At 50.9% G+C, this 21,872-nt stretch overlaps 1 protein-coding gene across 1 annotated transcript in view; it reads right to left on the bottom strand.

Annotated features, from left to right (window-relative positions):
* Positions 1 to 9,992: 9,992 nt before the first annotated feature.
* The window catches only part of LRRC38 (leucine rich repeat containing 38), a 31,481-nt gene continuing 19,601 nt past the window's right edge, over positions 9,993 to 21,872 (bottom strand). The window contains exon 2 of the mRNA XM_032418497.1: positions 9,993 to 10,341. Coding sequence (XP_032274388.1) covers positions 10,088 to 10,341 — 254 coding nt within the window. The 3' untranslated portion in view covers positions 9,993 to 10,087. The remainder of the gene's footprint in view (positions 10,342 to 21,872) is intronic.

The raw sequence follows: 21,872 nt of genomic DNA, 5'->3' as shown, positions 1-21,872 counted from the left end.
GGGCCCATTGTCAGGTGTTGGCTAGAACAAACAGTAAATTCTGGTAGTGATAAGCTTTCTCAGGCAGGCACTTCATAGGGGGCTGGGGAGGTCCTAGGGACACAGCCTCCCGCTGCTAGAAGCCGTGCTGGAGATTGCTCATCTCCTAAAGCAGGGGTTTGGGCACAGTCCTTGGTTCTAACTGGGGACCCTTCTCCTGGCCCCTCACCCTGAGCTGCCCCTGCTCCGGGCTCCCCAGGGAGCGGCACTTCCCGGCAGGGTAACTCCTTACCTTTGTTGTGATCATTGCTTTTCTTGTTTTCTCTGATAGTGAAGTGCTTGACGTCAGGGCTGTGTCTGTCCTGTTTGCTAGTATAGGACGGTGCCTGGCCGGGGTAAATACTCAAACACTGAATGCAGGCACGCATGAATGAATGAATGAATGAGCAAGTCCAAAGTGAGAAGCATCTAGGACAAGGAGGATTTATGAAGGATGGGGAAAAAATGAGAAGAAAGTGCAGACCCACACAACCTCCCTAGAACTGGTGTGAGGGGTGTCCATACCCCACTTGGGCTTCTGTGCTGTGGGCTGGGGGGAGAGCTCCAGGGGAGGGAGTCACAGTGGGGACCAGAAATCATCCAGGGACTTAATCCCACACTGCACCCATGAGGAGAGCTCTCCCCCTCTCTCCTGCGCTCACACTTGTTCCTCCCAACCAGCAATCAGGCACTTTTAGAAGATTCAGGATTAGCAAGAGAATAAGCTCTCAGAGGGAGCTCATCAGAGGGACAGACTGACCTCCACTGAGAGCAAATCTTTGGAAAATCGAATAACCTGACTGGTGCACAGTCTCCTCCCTCTAGAGGCAGGTGGTGGACAAGGACAGGTGAAGAACATCGCCCTCTTGTCATCGCTGGGTTTTAAGCCCTTCTTGCAGGGAAAGCCTGTCCAAGTAATTAACGGAAGTAATTAGGGGTCAGATGGTCACGGATGGAGATCACTCAGTATCCAGCCACTGATGCCAAGGCTGGCAGAGCCAAGGAGAGGAGAGCAAGGGGGAGCGGGACTCCGAGAGGAGGGGAGGGAAGAGGAGGTGGCCGCCACTGCTTAACAGGACATGGCAATCTGACAATCTGATCAACTGATTGGGTTTGTTTTCCTGGGGCTCTCAGACAAAAGGCAAGGTGCAAAGTCTGGGGGTTGCATCCATAATCAGCAGCCCGCCCTGGGGCAGGAGGGAAGGCTCCTGAGCTACAAGATGGGCAACTGCTAAGGAAGGAAACACGACAAGTGGTCCCCGACTTGGCTGCAGCCCTGGGCTTGGAACTCTGTCCCCTGCAAGGTGAAGAGGCATGTTCCTTTAACACACTCTGTATCGCTTGTGAATCCTTTCTTGGTTAGATCCCTCACACATTATGTGTGGCTTTCAAGTCCTTGGAAAGGGTAGAAAATTTGCTATCCACCCATCCATCCATCCACCCATCCATCTATCCACCCATCTATCCATTCATCCATCCATCCATCCATCCATCCATCCATCCATCCATCCCTCCACCCATCCATCTATCCACCCATCTATCCATTCATCCATCCATCCATCCATCCATCCATCCATCCATCCATCCATCCACCCATCTATCCATTCACCCAGCCATCCATCCATTCACACACTCACCTACTCACCCATCCATCCACCTGCCTATCAATCCATCCACCCATCCATCCACCCATCTATCCACTCACCTACCCATCCACCCATCCACCCACTCACCTACTCACTCACCCATCCACCTGCCTACCCATCCATCCACCAACCCATCCATCTAACCATCATCCATCTCCCCATCCACCCACCTATCCATCCACTTCACAAATATTTATCAGGCTCCTGCCAAGCCCATGACAGGTCTAGACTCTGGGCATAAACAAGATAAGCATGGACCTTGCTCTCGCAGTTTACAATCAAGAGAGGAAGAAACAGACAGAGCAAACTGACAGGCAAACACAACTCAAGAAGCCCACACAGCGATGAGTGCTCTGAAGAGAATGAAACAGAGTGACGTGCGTTAGAGGTGGACAGGGGATGGTTCTTTAGCTGGGATGGGCAGGGCAGGCCTCACTGAGAAGGTGACCTTTGGGCTGAGACCAGAATGACAAGAAGGAGCAAAGATCTGGAGGAAGAGCATCCCAAGTGGAGAGGACAGCTGGATGCCAAGGGGCCACCGGCATGAGCAGTGGGGAGAAGGGCAGGAGCAGGCTGGCAAAGGCCAGGATCACCCACAGCAGCATCACACAGACCAAGGGCCTTCCAAATGCTCAGGCGGAATGTGAATACAATTCACATACCAAAATATTTTATTACTCTATTTCAGTGCTCCAGTAATACTACCCCCAAATACTCCGTTAGAACCATCTCAGTGGCCGTGGGTCAAGTGCAATAGGCTGGCTTGGACCCCAGCCTGGGATCTGCTCTGCCTCCTCACTCCCTTGAACTTCCTTCCTTGAGGGAGGCCACCTGGTATGGCCTCTTCAGATGGGAAAGAGTGTGTGTTCCTTGTTTGTGCGACATTTGGGGGCTCCTATCTGCTAGGCCTGTTGAAGGGTCAGTGTTTAGTGATGGAGACCAGCTGGGTCTGACCTCATGGAGCTTACAGTCTCATGGGCATCTCTGGGGGCAGGGGACTCCATGGGGCAGGGGAAGATGTCCATGGTGTCAACATGGAGCACTGTGGTGGGCACGGCTTGCCCTGCATTTCCTGCCTTCCCAGGCAGATTGCAAGGGTGTGGAGACCCCATGGCTTTCCCCGCCTCAGCAGATCCCTGCAGCCTCCCCCATCAATCAGGTGCTGAATGTCACTGACGTCCGTATCCCTTCCTGTGCCACTGGAGCCTCATCTGGGTCAGAGGCTGGCTGGTTGCCACGGCTATGGGTGGTGGTGTCCCTGCCTGGAGAATCTGTTTGCTCACGTTGATAAACCTGAGTGGAGGGAGGCCTGACGAAAGGCAGGTTTTGGTGTCCAAGGAAGAAGCCCAATAGATGAGGAAAATGGGAGGATCTTAGGGGATCTGTTTCTAAGCCCCGCCTAGGGACAAGGGGGCATTGTCCCCATTTCCATGAGAAACACACTGTGGCTCTGTGGGCTGAGTGAGTGTGCTCAGGGATGGTGGTGTGGGAATAACCCCCGGGCAGAGCACCCATCGTTGGGGAGGGGTCCCCCGAGGAGCCCCAGCAGAGCAGATGAAGGCCACACTGCCTGGGACAAGGGTGAACCCGCAGCAGACATGAAGGACGCTCCATAGACATCAGTTCAGGGTGGGTTTTAAGCCTGAAAGAGACTCTCCATCCTCAGTGTCTGTGGGCTGGGGAGTGGGCAGGGGGACCCTTTCACTGACTTGCATTCAGGCCGGTGGGATCCACCAGGACAACACAATCTGAATGAATCTTCATGGGGCCTCATCTGTATTGCTGGTGAGCGGACCTCGGGGGATGCGCAGGTTACACGTGTAAACATGGCCTCTGATATCTATGCAGACTCGTGAGCAGTGGGGCTGGGGGCTGGTTACAAAAGGGTGAAAAGGACAACTGAGCTCCTGTAATGCGCCAGAGGTCTTCAGACTGCTGGCCCTTGGCTCCTGTTATCTGATGCTGGGATTCGGCCTCTGATTCCATCTTTCTCTTAAGACGGCCTCCTCTTCTGGGCACCTGTGAGCGCTCAAGGAGATACCACTGGGATTCTGAGGGGGGAGGGAAGGGACCATGTTTGTGGGGCCATTATTTCATTGTTTCTCATCAACTCTGCCAAGAAGTATTACTCTGTTCACAGTGGGGGGGGGGGGGGGCTTGTGGCTCTAGAGGGTCCACAGTGTGGCCAAGGGCACTTGGCTACAAGGGCAGAGTGGACAGACAGCCCGTTGGAGGGCTAACCCTCCACCACCCAGGACTCTCTTGGAGGCTGGTGGACACATGGTTGCTTTGCTCTGATTATTCAGTTAGAGGCTTGGATGGGGATGGTGGTATTGTACTGAGTGACACACCTTGAAAGAATGATTCTTGGTCAACCAACTCCCAGCTCGGATACCAACGAAGCCCCAGGCAGCAAATGAGTTCTTGATGAATGGTCCTGAGCATGAGTATGAGGTTTTAACAAAAAGCACATTGTATTTTTCCCAAGGCCAAAATATAATAACTCGCACCCTGGAAAGGTGCGTTTTCCAAAAAAGGATCCCATTTGCAAATAGCAGAAGAGTGTTCTTGTTCATTTTTAAAAAATCTTTTCCCAGAAAAAACAATTTAAAGTTTGGATGTGTGTTTATTAGCCTGGAGTCTGAAAGAACAAAGCTACCTTGCTGGTTGCAGGCAAATGAAACCCACAGGGGTCTGCTTTGGGGTGGTTTTACCATACAGGAATCAACAGACCACTTCTGCAAATAATAAATTACTTAACCCTCAAGGCTACTGGGGGCCACTAAAAAGGGGTTAACGGCCAAGGCCCAGGGCTGGTAGCTGACTCAGCTGGTGGGGGTGGGATGTAAAGGAGGCTTAGAGACGTGATGTGCTCCAGGGTCCAGTTAAATTTAATAGCTTAGAAAAAACACACACGTCCAGCCACTGTCAGAATCTAGAATTCGTGCCTGTAGCTTTGGCCATCTGAGCCTGCAGGGGGACATTGCAGGGGTGGGGGGAGGAGGAGGGGGAGAAGGGGGAGGCTGAAGCATGGATGTTGCATGCAAAGGCTTCTCTGTGGCTGGTGAAAGCAATCGGTATGCGTGCATTTTTCATGCTTTCTGTACAAAGGCCCGTGTGGATCAGCCCCGTGGAGTGGAAGCAGTGTTGGGCCCCAGGGCCAGAGCCAGGGCCCGTGGCTGCCTCTTGGCCCCTGCTGTGGTACCCAGGCCCACCTGTAACGATCCATGAAGCCAGGACAAGGGTTAAAAATACACTTCACATACCCACATTGAAACCATCATAAGTCATCAATGAAGATAAAGTGCTAAAGAAAATATTCCACCCAGCAACCTTCACAGAAATCCCTTCTTAATGAATGGAAGACTGGCTTCAAATGATTCTTACATTCCTAGAAATCTGCACGAGAATGCAGCGCGTGTGGGGAAAGCTGAGCATCTAAGACCTCCCCCTTCTCAGCTCTGGCTCCATCCTGTGCCTCCAGGGGTCTTAGGCACACTTATGCACATCCAGCCTCCATTCACATCCCCCCAACGTCTACTGCCTGACCACTCAGTCTGTCCTGGAGGAGGGATGGTGGGTGTACATTATTGGACGTCATTTGTGCAGTGAATTCTGGAGTCATAAATACCCAGAGAATGTTCTAGAAGAGGGCACCAGTTCTGAGTGGGTATGTACCCTGGGCCCCATAGATTCTTCATCCCGGGGGGAAGAGCACAGCTAGAGGAAGGCTGGGATAGGGCCCTCTAAAGTACTGGACCCAAACCAGAGGCCCCTTGCTGAGGTTCTTGGGCAGAACTGGTGGTACCCACAGTCAGCCTAATAAGATGAATTCCTTTGTGATGCTGCCAGAATCCTCTGGTCATCAGACGTTAAGGAGAGCAAGACAAGGAGGCAAAATATTTTGGTAGTTTTGACTCTCCTGAGACATGGGATTGGAGACTCAAAATAAATTCATCCTGGGTGCACCCAGCTGCTTTTCCTGGAGTCCAGGATACAGCTCCAAGAAAAGTGCCACCCCACGCTGTCCCTGCCAAGCCCGCCCCTGCTGGCCTGAGCGGGGAATGCAGTTGAGTAGAGAGAGTATGCAGTGGTCAGAGCACCTGTGGCCAAGTCCCGCTCTCTTACTGGCCCTGTCTGGGCAAGCAAGTTACTCCCAGGACTGAACCAGTTTTCTCTATGGCCACGTGGAGGCGATGGATCTATAAAGGGAGGTGATCATGGTGCCTCATCTGGGATGGTTTGCTTCATGGGTCAAGTTGGCTGGGCCACAGTGCCCAGATGTGCGGTCAAACACTATGCTGGATGTTTCTACGAGGGGGTTTTTAGATGAGATTATTTAAATTGGTGGACTCTGGGTAAAGCTGATCGCCCAGTCATAATGCGGCCTCATGGAATCGGCTGAAGGCTCTCGTGGAACAAAAGACCAACCTCTCCCAAGCAAGAGGGAATTGTGCAGGGGACAGCCTCCAGACTTGAACTGCAAGACTGGCTCTTCCCTGGGTCTCCAGCCTGCCAACCTGCCCTGAAGATGTTGGGCTGGCAAGCCTCCACAGTCACATGAACCAGTTCCTTAGACTAAATCTCTTTCTCTACGACATCCTGTTGGTTCTCTTTCTCGGGGCAACCCAGATAAATATACCGCCTAATAGGGTTTGTGAGCCGCGTAATGGGCGTGGCCCAGCATCTAGCACAGACAGTGTCCTCAAGGCGTGTGAACTATTATCATAAGCAGGAGCACAGGTTTCTAAGTCCAAATGTGAATGGGGCTCTAGCCCTGCCATGTCCTGTCACCCACCTCAGTTTCCTTATCTATAAAACGGGGATAATAGTGGCTCTCACCTGGACTTACGAGGATGCTTAAAAAGAGCTGGTGTTGGTAGAGTTTCTGGTATGGTGTGTGGAATTCATTTGTTTGCTTTTTCTACCCAATATGCATGTTGGTTGTACCACCACAGTGTGCCAGGCACGGCTCTAAACCTGGGGACACCGATGGCCCACGCCCCGGCGCTTGGGGAGCTCACGTTCCAGGCCAGAGAGGTAGACCGTAAACATGTAAACAAAGGGTTTGGGTACGTGCTGCGCAGAGAACCGTACGGGGTGCTGTGATGAGGAGACTCTGGGGAGGTGACACTGGAGACTCAGTGACACTTGTAGAGATCTGAGAGGGGGTGTTGCATCATCCTTGTTGTTAGTGACAACAGATCATGCCGACACCCCACTTCCCGAAAGGCATTTCCCCAGTTGAGCCAGGCAGGGCTCCTGGCCAGTATATTTTCTTGGGCTTGGATGTCCCTCCTGTCCCCAATCTCCTGAGTGTTTCACAGGCTTTATATCCAGGCAGTGATGGTTTCGACCGGCAATAATTTAAAGCTCTTCTTCCCCAGAGTCACGTTCCTTCCAAATCTCTGGGGTGCAGCCGGCAGACATGGGGGTTGGTTGGTACCCATCGAGCACTCATCTCTGGCTCCAGGTTGCCCCTCCTCCACTCACTCGTTCATTCAGTGAATGACCCCCATGCTGTGCAGGGCTTGTGTTTCTAAGGAAACGGCGGGAGTCCACTCACTATAAGGAATAAAATAGACTCATGAGGTGGGAATTCACCTCCTGAGGCCCATTAGAACAAGGCTGTGGTAGGAATATCACGGCTTGGGGCACCATTTCCCTAGGATTCTGGGAGAAACAAATTGTGACTTTGGCGGGGGCCCAGTTGGACGCAGGGCCTTTAGCGATGTCCCTCGTAGGGTGCTCCTGGGGTGTGGGGATCAGACGCTATGACAATGGGCAGCGATTCTGAGTCCACACAAGTCTCAGTGAGTCTATGGCCAGGCTGGGGAGGTGCTGATGTGAGATTGTTTTGTGGCTCAAACTCTCAGCCTCTGAGCCCTTGATGCACACCCCCCACCATGGTCTTTTCCTCAGTCCCTCTGGTAGCTCACGGGCAGCAGAGCTCCCCTCTCCTGACTGAAAACCTTCTCCATGAGCCTTCATTCAGAGTAAGGCGCACACGGTCCTGGAACCTCAGGCCTGGCGTGCACACAGCACCTCACGCTCATGACGACCACTTTCAGGCAGCTCGTACTATTTTCTCAAGGGAAGTGGTACCTGCACTGAGGGGGAGCTCCCAGAGGTGGCTCCCTCCAGTGCGGAGGGGCCATGGAGTGTGGCAAAGATGCTGCCCACCTCCCCACCTGCCCAGGGACTCTGTGACAAGACAGCTCCCTGAGCTAGGGGTCTCCTCCCCTGGAGCCGACAATGCTGGGGGCCAGCAGGGGTGACTGAGTCTCCTCAGGGGTGAAGGGGGAAGAAGGGTAGAGAAAGAGAATAAATGGAGAGGAAAAGAGCGAGGGAGAGAAGGATGCAGGATTCAGCTTGAAGCCACCCGCTGAGGCCTTCCCTGATATGACGGTTAATTTTATGCATCAACTTGCCTGGGTCCAGGGTCCCCGGATATGTGGTTAAACATTACTTCCGGGTGTGACCGTAAGGGTGCCTCTGGATGGGAATAGATTACAATCTGTAGACTGAGTAAAGCAGAGTGTCATCCCCGGTGTGGGTGGGCAGCATCCAATCTGTTGGGGGTCTGAATAGAATAAAAAGGTGGAGGAAGGGAGAATTACTCCCCCCCACCTTTCTCTGTCTGCATGACTGCTTGAGCTGAGTCTTCTCCTGCCCTCGGTCTGGAACCTAGACTCGTGGCTCTCTTGGTTCTCAGGCCTTCGGACTCAGACTAGAGCTACCCCACTGGTTTTCTTTGGGTCTCCCTCCAGTTGCCCAACTGCAGATAGTGGGACTTCTCAGCTTCCATACTCACGTGAGCCAATCCCTTATAATCTGGATGGATGGATGGACGGACGGACAGACAGTAATAGATATATAGAATACATATCTCTTGGGGTTCTGTTTCTCTGGAGAGCCCTGGCTAATACACCCAACTATCCATTCTTGAGTTTACCCGTTACTCATTCGCAGGATCTCATTTACATCTTTCATGGTGCTTATCTCTACCTGCAATTTCAGTTCTGTCTCCTTGTTTGTTTTGTGTTCCCCCCGCCCCATAAGAATTGAGGCCAAGTGAGCCGGGGGCCCTGTCTTCTTACTCAATGCACCCCCACACTGCCCGGACCCCCAGTGCCTGGCCCTTCGCAAGCGCTCAGTCCATGTTGGTGGAGGCAGAGATAGCAGGAGCAATGGAAGAAGGACACATAAGGAATATATTGTGAGAAACAACAGAGAGGTGTTTCTCAGAAACACCCCAGGGGCTTCTCTCGGGCCCCATCTACGTCTCAGTCCCCAGTGAGGTCTGATGCTGTGGACGCTGTCACCTGGTAACAACCTGCCGGGCACGTGACATGGTTTCGTATTATCTCTGCCCAAAGTGCCTTCTTGCACATCCAGGAAAGCAGTGCGTGTCACAACCTGTGCTCCCAAGAAATGTCTCACACACCCTAAGGCCACTGAGGGAGGGAGGTTTCTCAGAGGCCAAGTCCCAGGTTTTTGTGTTTTTTTTTTTACATTTTGTTGGTCCAATGCAACCTGCTTTTTTGGAATCCTGGCCTCTGGGACAGTTCGCTGCAAGTTCTAGAGATGACAAGTTCGGAGCGGGGTCAGCACAGAGACCGGCCAGGCATTAGTTGGCCGAGGAGGGACTCGAACTGGGGGGCCAGGGCCCGGTCGGGGAAGGGGGACAACTGCTTGTATTTCAGGGGGTGGAGAGACGCGGCGCAGAGGCCCTTGAGACTACACATCGATCCACCATCCTTCCTCTACGAGTTGCTTCCTCTGAGGCTGAGGATGAGGGTGTGAGTCCTGCCTGCAAAAGTCTTCCTCACCTGCTCACCAAAATACAGCAACAAACACCCCTTGGCTGGGCCTGAGCTTTCCTCTCGGTGCCCCTGTAGCCAACCTCCCGAGGTTGCTGAAGCCCATTACAGCAGGAGAAGCCCCGCTCCAGGGACAGGGCCCTGGACACGGTCCCCATCAAGCTGCTGCATCCGGGGAGGAGGAGGCCTCTGCTCGTCTCCCAGTCTAGGCCAGAGAACAGGTGCACAAACCAGCTTAGCGGTGGGAACTGCAAGTGTCCGCACCCCCTGGCTTGGTGGTCAGCCATCAGCTGGGAAGCATGACGGGCCGTCTCCTTCCCCATTCTCGCACCTCAGGCGGGAGGCAGGTCCCCCCTCTCCGCCCAGAATCCCTCCTGGGCTCCTCCGCTCCCCCCCGCAGGTTCTAAACTCTGAGATGGGAGGTCCCAGGGGGCGTGGCCAGGGGCGTGGCCAGGGGCAAGCCAGGTGCACGGCCAGGGGCAGGGGCTGCTCTGGGCTGCTGCAGGTTGACTCCTTCCCGCTTCCCGCCTCCCCTCTTCCCTCTCCGCGTGGAGGGGAGCCGGGCCTGGGCTCCGGCAAGCCAGGAAGGGAGGGGGCGGCTCAGTCGTCCTCATCCTCGTCCTCGTCTTCCGGGTCCTTGTTGGGCGCGCACCTCTGGAAGCACTGCACCACGGTGGCCAGGAAGAAGCCAGAGATAATGGCAGCAATGGACACGGCCACGCCGGAGAAGATGATGATGAACAGGTCTGTGAGTGACAGGCTGAACCTGCACTCGCTGAAGCTGGCCTCGGACAGCTCATGCAGGAATATCCGCCTGTTTCCCGGGGGCAGGGAGCACTGGATTTCCTCACCGCCTGTGGAAAAGGCAGGCAGGGTGAGACAGAGGTCTGCAGGATGGCCTAAAAGTTGGCAGGGTGAGAGCTTGCAAAGTGTGGAGTGGGGGCATCCCCCCAGAGCGAAAGGGGGAGAAAGTTGATGATAATGGAATTTAAGCTTTTTTAAAAGTTCCAGAGTAATCCCCATGGGAAAATCAGAATGCCTTGGTCTCCCTTGCCCTGCCCTAAGCTGTGGAACTCTGGGTTTTGAACCACTTCGGTGGTGACGCAAGAGGAGATTCAGGGTCAGGGCCTCTGTAGACCTTGATCCAGACCTGGGTACCACCCAGGATTGGGGGCGGGCGGCAGATGCAAGGGGCCGGGGGCAGTACCCACAGCTGCCATACACTCCAGCGTGCAGTGCCACCTCCCGAGCTGGATGCCATCCTCCTTTTCCTTGTCCTCAGGGCACAAAATGAACAGAGGATTAGCACAGCACTGGAGTAAGTCCACTACTCTAGAAGGGTTTTCCCTCGACGGGAGTGGGTAGGCTATATCTGAAGGTGGCCTTCCAACAGCAGTTACCGAAGCTTCTGTGAAGCTTCCGTGTGACTCAGAATCACCTGAAGAGAGCTTTAAAATGCAGGTTCCCCGGGGAGTTGGCGAGCTTCTGGGACGCTCACTCCGATGATGCCCAGAGGAGTCCTGGTACCCTCTGTTTTATATATTGAGGTTCCCCTTAAGATTTCACTTGAAGAGTGTTTGGCTGATTTAAAAAGACTCCAGTCCAGGAAAACTTGACATCTGGGTCTGTGTGAGAAAGTGCTTTAAGACAATAGTAACAATAAATGCTAACTTGAACTTACCAGGGGCCAGACGCTGTTCTAAGCGCTTCACATACAATAATGCATTTCATCCTCGTGGTGCCATCAAGTGAAGTAGGGGGACAGCTAGGACAACTGTAGCTGGGTGGATTCCATACCCTCCAGTTACCTAGTGAGCCTAAAGGAAAACTTGCCCAAGGCATGAAGATCCGAGCACCATGAGGATGGTTTTCCAGACACTCGTTTATTCATTCAACACGCATTTACTGAGCACTTTATCCTGGGCCAAGGGATTGATGATAAACAAGGCAAAAAAGGCCCCTAATCTCAGAGAGTATAAATTCTAGAAGACAGACACGCATTCATGCCATCAGCACATGTTTACTGAGTATCTACTCCATACTAGGCCCTGGGGATAAAGCAGTGAGCACAACAAAGTTCTTGCCCTAATGCAGCTTAGGTGTAGACAACTAATGAGTAGATCAAGAAATACATAAATGTTGGAGAGCCTGAGTGGCTCAGTTGGTTAAGTGTCTGACTCTTGATTTCAGCTCAGGTCGTGGTCTCAGGGTCATGAGATCAAGCCCCTTGTCGGGCTCCATGCTCAGTGGGGAGTCTGCTTCTCTCCCTCTCTCTCCCCCTCCCCCCATCACATGCATGCTCGATCTTGCTCTCAAATAAATAAATAAATAAATAAATCTTAAAAAAAAAAAGGAAAGACATAAATGTGAAGATGACACACTAGGGTGAAATGAGGAGTGTCTTTAGATGTGGTGTTCAGGAGGTACTGTTTCAGCAAAGATCTAAAGAACGAGATGGAACCAGTCACAGAAGAACAATCGAGTCAGAGGAGACAGGAAGTTGGCAAAGAGCTCAGTGTTCCGGGAACACCACGTAGCCAGGGGCAGCAGAGTGGGCAAAGGGGTGTTTAGTATGAGCTGAAATGGGACACGTGGACATGGGTTGAGATGAAGCCCCTGACTTGCCAGGGTCTCCAAATGAAAATCATGAACAGAGGCCACCAACCCTGTTATGGACTGAATTGTGCCCCTCACCACTTCTATATGTTGAAGACCTAACCCCCAGTGTGACTGTTATTAGAGATAATAATAGGGGGATAATTAGGTTAAATGAGGTCAGAAGGGTGGGGCCCTAATCTCACAGGACTGGTGTCCTCCTAAGAAGAGGAAGAAACTCTCTCTCTCTCTCTCTCTGCATGTGCACAGAGGGTGAGACCACATGAGGACTCCAGAAGGTGGCATCTATAAGCCATGAAGAGAGACCCCACCAGAAACCGGTCCTGCTGGCACCTTGATCTGGGACTTCCAGCCTCCGGAACTGTGAGAAAATCGATGTCTGTTATCGAAGCCCCCCAGCCTGTGGTATTTTGTTATGGCAGCCCTAGAAAACGAATACAAACCCTCACTGGACATGAGCAAAAGGTAGACTTGTGTGAGAAGTCAGCAACCCAAGGTTGTTTGTTACCAAGCATAATCTACACACCCTGACTGATACACAGTTCAAACTGTATACAAAGTCAAGTTACTACCATGATTTCACAAACTTCAGATATAAGAGAATGTGTAATATTAAAATGCATAAAGAGACCCAGATCTTCTGTTTCTGATCTGGAAGAGGAGAGAAAAATAAAGCAGTAGAAACTAGCACACATATTGCACTTAGTGTGTGTGCAAACTCTCTTCCAAGTGCTACAAACATACCAACTCTTAATTCTCGCCACAACTTTATGAGGTAGGTAGTATTAACATGCCCATTTTATGGATGAGAAAACTGAAGCATAGAGAGTTTACATAGCTCGCCTTCAGCGACACGGCTTCCCGGAAGTGTGAGGACACCATTTTGATGTGAGGCTCAGCTGCCTACAATCTCTTCTTCCCTTTGGCTTCCTTTCAACTTCCAGGAAAACCTGCAATTTCTCTCTTTTTCAGGGCTTCTGGGTTTCAAAGAGCTGGCCCTCAATCCATCTCCAGAATTATCTGAAAGTCAGAATGATTTCTTCACACCTCACTAAGGAGCTGGCTTCCATCCTGTGAAGAGCAGGCTGCTAAGTGCACAGCAAACCTGCAACCACCCTTTGGGTCTTTATTTGGGTATCTTTCCTTCTCCAGCTCAGACACAGAGGCTTCCTCCTTCCTTCTGTCCTGGCCCATCTTTTACATAGTGTACAGCCAACCCACTGAGGCTCTCCTCCCTGAGGGAGCCGTTGCTGTGGCAACCACACTCCCAGTCCCTCCTCTCCCTGATCCCGTGCCCACCTCACATACCCCGGGAACGAGCTGGGCGAGCGCTCTGCATGTTTCTCCAGTTTATGCTGGACTCGTTTTTGACTTTCTTTTTCTTAAAGAAGCCCATCTTTCGTTGACCATTTATGAGCATTTCCAATGCCCTTGAACAGAATTAGGAGGACTTGAAGACAGAGTTATATTGGGGTTCCCTTGGGCTTCCCTTGTTTTCTTCAGTGGAAAGTGGACAAATCAATTCACCTGCCTGCCTCCTCTGAACACTTCCCCCACAGCCACAGGTGTTATGAACATAAACAAGATGGACTCCAATGAAGCACAGGAAGTTTCTAATGCCAAGATAATATTTGCAATCCCCAAACCTATACCAGGTACTACTGCCTAGAGAAACTTTCTAGCAGTTCTTGCCTTCAATAAGCTGTATTCACTGGAAAACAACCACAATGCAGCAACACAAGCCTACAGAGCCTGCCACTTAAATCCCACCTTTGCTCGCCAAGACTCCTTGAGTCAATTCCGATTTCCACGATGGTCTTTGTGCCTGGAGATTAGGCTTGACATTTTTACAAAGTGACACTTTTAGAGAATGTCATCTCACATTTCTCTGTAGCTAGAAGAAACAGGCTTGTTTGCAAAACAGCACACACAAGCCCACCAGGAGTGGGAGACTCTGGAACCACGCTTGATGGAGCTAGCACGATAAGATACACTGTCTTAATGGGTTTTCGTAGCTCACAAAAGGCAGAGAAGTAAGAAGAGTCAGACAAAGAGCGTCAGCCGGGCAGACAAGGCTCAGCAGGGGGGGCAGGGCATCGCTGCCAGAGCGCTCTGGAGACACGTCCCAGGCTGGCTGTGGAACTCAGGAGTCAGGGTAATCTGACTTTGGGTATCTCTCATCTCCTGCACGATCTTACTCTAGACCAGAGTTTCTCACCCTTGGCACTACTGATGTTTTGCGTCATCAGGGCACTACCCCTATGTGGGGCAGGGTGTTTGCCAGCATTCCCGCACCCAATAGGACAATCACAAACGTCTCCTAACAGTGCCACGTGGCCCCTGGGAGAGGGCAATAAAGTCCTTCTGGTTGAGAACTTTAGGGGAAAAGTGCCCGGCAAAGTAAGTTCCCCTCTATGGCAGGGCTACTCTTCGGGACTGAGCTTAGCTATTAAATGGCTTTCTTTGATTCATGCATTAAACACAACAGGTGAGGTTTTGCGCTAGAGGCTGTGAAGGACACAAAAAAGGAAGGAGAGGAAGGAAGGAAGGAAGAAGAGAAAGACACAGTTCTGGCCTTAGGACCTTTGGTCTAACAGGAGGGGCACCAGCACAGGGCCAGTGGAAAGGTGGGGGGACACGGGCACATGAGGGGAGGGAGGGAGTCCCTGGGATGTCCCTACTTGATTTGGAATGTTCTCCCTCCCTTCCTGACCCCCATCTCTTCGGCTGTCTAAGCTAAGGTCAGCAAACAAAAGCCAATACTGATACAGCATTTTGAGCACGCTGGGCGCTGCTCTTAGGTCTTCACACGTTAGGTTATTTGATCCTCACGCAAACCCAATGAGGAGTCTACTATAACTACCCCCGTTTAACAGATGATCAAACCGAGGCAGAGAGACATCAAGTGACTTGCCCAAGGCCACGCAGCCGGGGAACGACAGAGCTGAGACTAACCCCAGCCAGTCCACGCTCGGACCACCACCCTGGTTCACCTGCTCTCCCTGAGTGGCCCAGCCTCACCCAGCATCTCACAACAAGTTCCTTTCAGGCAGACTGTCTTTTAAAGAGATGCTCTAGAACTCTCCAGCGACCCTCCTGTCTCCAGCCCTGACCTAGACGGACCGGAGAGGTCTCCCTTCCTTGTCAGGAGCAGAGCTCTGAACGCAGATGTGGAGGGACACCCTCCCGTGAGCCTTGGAACAACACCTCCCCCCTCCTCCCCTCCACTGGCCTGGTGATGGTGTTGTGAGCATGACATAGGGGACGTCTGGAAACTCTTAACTGTGGCGCCTGGCCACCATTCATGCTTAAAAAACAGCGTTCATTTTATTCAGATTTTCAAAGTTTCAAATTGTGCCCACACCTGACTCCAGATATCTGAGGAGGCTTCCTGCATTAGTCAGGGTTCTCCAAAGACACAACCAATAGGGTGTGTGTGTGTGTGTGTGTGTGTGTGTAAAGAGAAATATCATGAGGAATTGGCTCACACAATTATGGAGGGTGACAAGTCCCAAGGTCCGCAACCAGTAAGCTGGCGACCCCAAGAGCTGATGGTGTAGTTTCAGGCTGAATATTGGCAGGCCCAACCCCCAGGAAGAGCCAATGTTTCAGTTCAAGTCAGAAGGCAAGAACCGATGATCCAGCTCCAGGTCATCAGGCAGAAGGAGCTCCCCCTTACTCACAGGAGGATCAGTTTTGTTTTGTTCTAATCAACTGATTAGATGAGGCCCACCCACACTGGGGAGAGCACTCTGCTTCACCCAGTCCACGGATTCAAATGTTCATCTCATCCAAAGACACTCTCATAGGCACCCAGAATAACGTCTGCCTAGATATCCAGGCCGTCAAAACTCCACCATCACAGTGCTCTCCATGCTTTTCCGCAGCAACAAGAGAGACGTTTTTAATTATATGGGTCTGAGGTGAAAATTCAGAAGGAATTGTCTTCTTTCCTCTACTTGCTCAGAATACCTGAAGGGAGGCAGAAAGAGCTCAGAGCAAAAGCGGGATTTAGCGGTGTGGAAAATGGATGATCTGCACGTCGAGAGTCATTCTCTGACTACAGAGGGAGCGGTGGCTTCTCCTCCATCTTCCCTTCAATCTCCTCTTCCTCCTCTCCCTCTCTCCTTCTCTTTCTTCCTCTGTGTCCTTTTTTTTTTTTTTTTAAAGATTTATTTATTTATTTTGGAGAGAGAAAGCACACCGGGGAAGGGGCTGAGGGAGAGGGAAAGAGAGAATCCTCATGCAGACTCCCCAGTGAGCAAGGAGCCCGACGCAGGGGCTCCATCTTTTGACCCTGAGACCATGACCTGAGCTGAAATCAAGAGTCGGCCACTCAACCGACTGAGCCACCCAGGTGCCCCTCCTCCGTGTACTTTTTATTGCAGCAAAACACACAGGACATAAAAATGTACTGTTTTAACTGTTTTTAAGTGTGCAATTTGGTGGCATGAGGTATAGTTACAATGTTGTACAATCATCACCACTATCATTTCCAGAACGTTCTCATCCCCTAAACTCTGTACCCGTTAAAGAATAACTCCCCTTCCCCCACCGCCAGCCCCTGCTAATCGCTGTCCTACTTTCTGCCTCTATGAACTTGCCTACCCGTAGAGGTGAAACCATACAATATGTGTCCTTCTGTGACTGGCTTATTTCACCAAACATAATGTTTTTAAGGTCCCTCCATGGCTGTAGCGTCTATCAAAATTTCCCTCTTTTTTTAAGCTGAATGATATTCCGTTGCTTGGATACACCACATTTTATTTATCCAGTTGTCTGTTGATGGAACACTTGGGTGGTTTCCACCTTGTGGCTATTGTAAATACTTCTGCTATAAACATTGGCATGTAAATACCTGTTGAAATCTCCGCTTTCAGTTCTTTGGGATATATGCCCAGAATTGGAAGTGCTCGGTCATATGGTGATTCTATGTTTAACTTTTTGAGGGACCTCCATACTGTGTTCCACAGTGGCTGCACCCCATTTTACGTTCCTGCCAGCAGCGCACAAGGGTTCCAGTCTCTCCACATTTTTGCCCACGCTTGCTATGTCACATTAAAAAGATAAATAATGAGGCCCATCCTAAGGGGTGTGAAGTAGTATCTCATTTTTTGTGGGTGTGATTTTGGTTTGCATTTCTCCAATGACTAGTGACTTGAGCATCTTTTCATGTGCTTCTTGGCCTACTCCTTCTTTTTAAGTAAAGGCTAGGCATGTGGTATTTCATCCGGGATTAGCAGCCACGTTGCAAAGGGCTAGTCCCTAGTGCATCAACACTGTGTGGAGAGCAGGGCTGGAAGAGCCCAGGGGAGACACACTGGGCAGATTTCTGAAAAGGAAGAATATGCATATCTCCAAATTCAGTATAATTCACCTACAATGTCCTGAGCCCTCACCCATGCCCTAAACTGGGAAGGGTGGGCATGCCCATGTGGGGACCATGTACCGAGCACCTGCTGTGTTTGGATACAGTGCACGCCCCTTAGCACACATCCTTTATCACTTACTTCATCTGGGAGGTGAGCAGCACTATGCTCAACTCATAGGTGAGGAAACAGGCCTCAGAAATCTTTGGCAATTTGCATACTATTAAATGGTAAAGCCGGAATTCAAGCTACACTCAACTCGGTCTGTTTTACTCTGAAGCCCGTGTTTCTTTCGTCTGCCCATGTTGTCTGTAGCGCCAAAGAAAGTGACATCCCTGGCCCCAGGACATTTATAATTCAGCCGAGGAACCAAAACTAAAATATATGAAGCTACTGGAGAGGAAGATAATAAACAGGTGGGGATCTATAGGGCGTCACAAATTTGGAGAATGAAGAGACAGGGTGTCTAGAAAGTCTAGTACGTTCTCGTCAGTATTTATGGAATGAATGAATAGCTTTGGGTTTGAAGGATTATTCGGGTGGAATGAGAAAGGCCTTGCAGGCAAGAGGCACAGGTGGAATCTGAAAACGTAGGTGGGTGTTAGATGCGCCTCCAGGACTAGGACAGCGCCCCCTAGCTACGGTATCTTCCCGAAGGACAGTCCCTGGCAGATTTCCGGTGGGCTGTGTGTTGAGTCACCAGAGAGTCATGGCCAGGAACTGAGAATGTGGACTAAGACATCAAAAAAAAATTTTTTTTTGGTCAATACGATGGTGGTAGTCTTTAAAGAATCTTAAAAAATCCCATTTAAATCAGGAGACGAAGCAGCATTGTCACATGGACGCAATTGTCAGGCTGCTGTAATGAGACGGGACACATGCCGCGAGCCTCTTCACTCATCGTCCCCCGCCTGGATCCTGTGCAAGCATCTGAGTGTGCAGCCCCTGGGCAATGGCTTCTGCCTGTTCCGTGTCCCAGAGGCAGCCCGGGAACGAAGGGCATGGCCAGAGTTGAGACTAAGGCCCTCTGCCCATGACAAAGATCTCTTGAGAGCCTACAGTCTAGAGCTTGTGGTCCTCAGGTTTTGGATGTTATGGGCTGGTAAAAAGAAAAAAAAGAGAGAGAGAGAGAAAGAAAGAAAGAAAGAAAGAAAGAAAGAAAGAAAGAAAGAAAGAAAGAAAGAAAGAAAGAAAGAAAAAGAAGGAAGGAGGGAGGGAGAAGAGGAAAGGAAAGGAAAGGAAAGGAAAGGAAAGGAAAGGAAAGGAAAGGAAAGGAAAGGAAAGGAAAGGAAAGGAAAGGAAAGGAAAAAGGTAAAGAAAGGAAAAAGGAAAGGAAAGGAAAGGAAAGGAAAAAGGAAAGGAAAGGAAAGGAAACAGAGAGACTGACATAGGACTACTAACTTTGCCCCGTAAGAACATTCAAAACATACCCCATCATCATCACCATCACTATCATCATCAACATTTTATTTTATTTTATTTTATTTTTTTAAAGATTTATTTATTTATTTGACAGAGAGAGAGAGACAGTGAGAGAGGGAACACAAGCAGGGGGAGCGGGAGAGGGAGAAGCAGGCTTCCCACGGAGCCCAGAGCCCGACGTGGGGCTCGATCCCAGGACCCTGGGATCATGACCTGAGCTGAAGGGCTGAAGGCAGACGCTTAAGGACTGAGCCACCCAGATGCCCCATCATCATCATCATTTTATAAGAGAAACTTTCGTACGCCATTAAAGTTAAGAAGGGTGGGATCAGATGAAAGGGATAAATATGTTGAGCCTTAAGGACCACTCAGCACGCTGCCCTCATTGTCCTCCCTTTGCCAAGGGCCTGTGGGTGTCTGGACAGACAACCCCTGATCCCGGGCCGCCTTGGGGGTGCCGTCTGTATTCTGTACTTCACATTCCACCTGGAACGAGTCCCCGGGGGTCGCATCCTTATTCTTCAAGAGCAGAGGTCCTCGAACGACAGCTCCAGGGCCACACCCCCCTTCCTCCACCCCTCCCATATGTTTTTGGGAGTCAAGTCACCCTGGAACATGGCTGGGGCCCATTGGTTTCCACGTTCTCTCGGGCTGCTTTTGCCCTACGGTGGCAGATTTGAGTAGTTACAAGCCCTAAAAGATTTGCCATCTGACCCTTTCGAGGAGATTTGCCAACTCCTATTCAAAGCTCAGGAAACACCTCCTATGGGAAGCCTGCCCTGAATGCTACCTATGTTCCCCCTTCCCCTGAGTCAGGCTTCTCCTTCCTGAACCCCCATACATCATAATCCATAACCCCCATACTCCACAGGATGGGGGGTTGTGCCTACCATGTCTGCACCCACAGCTCCCAGTTTAGAGCCTGGCACACGGTACACGAATATCACAAAACCCGAGAAAATCCAGAACAAGTCAGAAATGTCTAGGTGGGAAGGGTCCTAGTGTGTGATACCCAGCCAGGGTCCTGAAGGTGGGCTGCGGGTCTGTCAGAAGGCTGATCAGAAACAACTCACTTGTTTGTGACGAGGCCATAGGGGCTGGTAGTCAAACATGCAGTTTGTTTGGTGGACAACATCTTTCAAAGCTGGGGTCTGGAAACATTAACCTAAAAGGTTCTTAGTGGCAAAAATATTGGTAGCTACCAATTTTTTTTTTTTTTTTAAAGATTTTATTTATTTATTTGAGACAGAGAGAGAGAGCACATGAGAGGGGTGAGGGTCATAGGGAGAAGCAGGCTCCCTGCCGAGCAGGGAGCCCGATGCGGGACTCGATCCAGGGACTCCAGGATCATGACCTGAGCCGAAGGCAGTCGCTTAACCAACTGAGCCACCCAGGCGCCCTGGTAGCTACCAATTTTGATGACTTCTCGTCCTTCTTCAATGAAGTACCTCCAAGATGTGAACTCTTCCTACTTATTACAGATGTGGGGTTTTTCAGATAAAACAATTCCCACCCAGGGGCGCCTGGGTGGCTCAGTCATTAAACATCTGCCTTCAGCTCAGGTTATGATCCCGGGGTTCTGGGATCGAGCCCCGCATCGGGCTCCCTGCTCAGCGGGAAGCCTGCTTCTCCCTCTCCCACTCCCCCTGCTTGTGTTCCCTCTCTCGCTGTGTCTCTATCAAATAAATAAATAAAATATTAAAAAACAAAACAAAACAATTCCCACCCTGAAGCTATAACTGAATGAACAAGAGACATGGAATCCTGAGGAAGGAGAACAGAAAATCAGCTTCATTACCGCAGGAGACTCGGAGCTCCCCCAACACCCCAAGCACAGGCCTGCCTCAGGGCCTTTGCACGTGCTCCCTCTACCTGGCTCACTCCTTCACGTTCTTAGGGCCCCTGCTCAGATGTCACTTTGTTGGCAATGCTCTCCCCACCCCCATGATCGTTCCCCATCCCTCCACCTGGCTTTATTTTTCTCTAGAGCATTCAGCACCACCTGACATATTACCTATGTATGTATTTGTTTATTTTCTGCTTCCTTGCCCCTCCGCACTCCAGTGCTGGCTCTGTGAGGTCAGGCTTCTGGTTTTGTTCCCTGCTGTATTCCCGGTACCTAGAACTTTCAAAATATATTTTTGAATGAATGTATCAATAAAGATAGGATGGGAGAATGGTTTAGTGGTGCAGCCACAAGGAGCTTCCTAAACCATCACCCCTGACAGGCCTTCCCTCCTAACAGCCGCTGGTGCTGGACAAAAGTCTTTTTCCCCAAATTCATCAATAGATAACTCTCCACTCCCTGCAAGGAAAGAGAAGCTCTATGTGTTTGTCCTGTGCTTTTCCCTCTCGAGGGGTGGAAATTCTCAGCACTCTTCGGGACCAGAGAGCCCCCCACATCAGTTAGCCCCCCTGGAGTCTTACCACATGTTAGGTGTCCATCTAAGCACCCTGCACTGTCTGCACCGCTTTAATCCACAAAACGAACTCTGGGGCAAGTACTATGGTGACTCTGGTTCGCAGGTAAGGAAACTGAACCGCTGTGTTACTTGTTTAAGGTTATCCAGCTAAGAAAGGGTAGAGCCAGGATTCGGGGTCAGGCAGTCTGACTCCAGAGCCTGTGCGGTGAGCCGTTACCCTCCCTTATTGCCTTAAAAATGCTTGCACAAATTACTGCAGGGGATACTAAGCCCCAGTGGGTCATATCATTATGCCGAGGCTGCACAGTAAGCATGCAGACCCGATTTGGAACCCGTGCTACCACCAGTGGTGGCCCCCGCCCAGGATACTCGGAGGAAAGAATCATGCTCAAGGGTCTGGGTGTTGTCTTCCTTTCCTAGGGCTGCCCTAATTGCCATACACTGGGTAGCTTCAAGCAAGTTTATTCCCTCCCAGTTCTGGAGGCCAGGGCCTGGAATGAAGTACCAGGAGGGTGGGGCTCCCTCCAAAGGCTCAAGGAAGGAATACATCCCGGC

Source organism: Phoca vitulina, unplaced genomic scaffold, assembly GCF_004348235.1.
Source record: "Phoca vitulina isolate PV1807 unplaced genomic scaffold, GSC_HSeal_1.0 scaffold2, whole genome shotgun sequence".
Taxonomy (NCBI): domain Eukaryota; kingdom Metazoa; phylum Chordata; class Mammalia; order Carnivora; family Phocidae; genus Phoca; species Phoca vitulina.
Note: the sequence above shows the minus strand (reverse complement) of the source record. Positions and strands in the feature narration are given on the sequence as shown.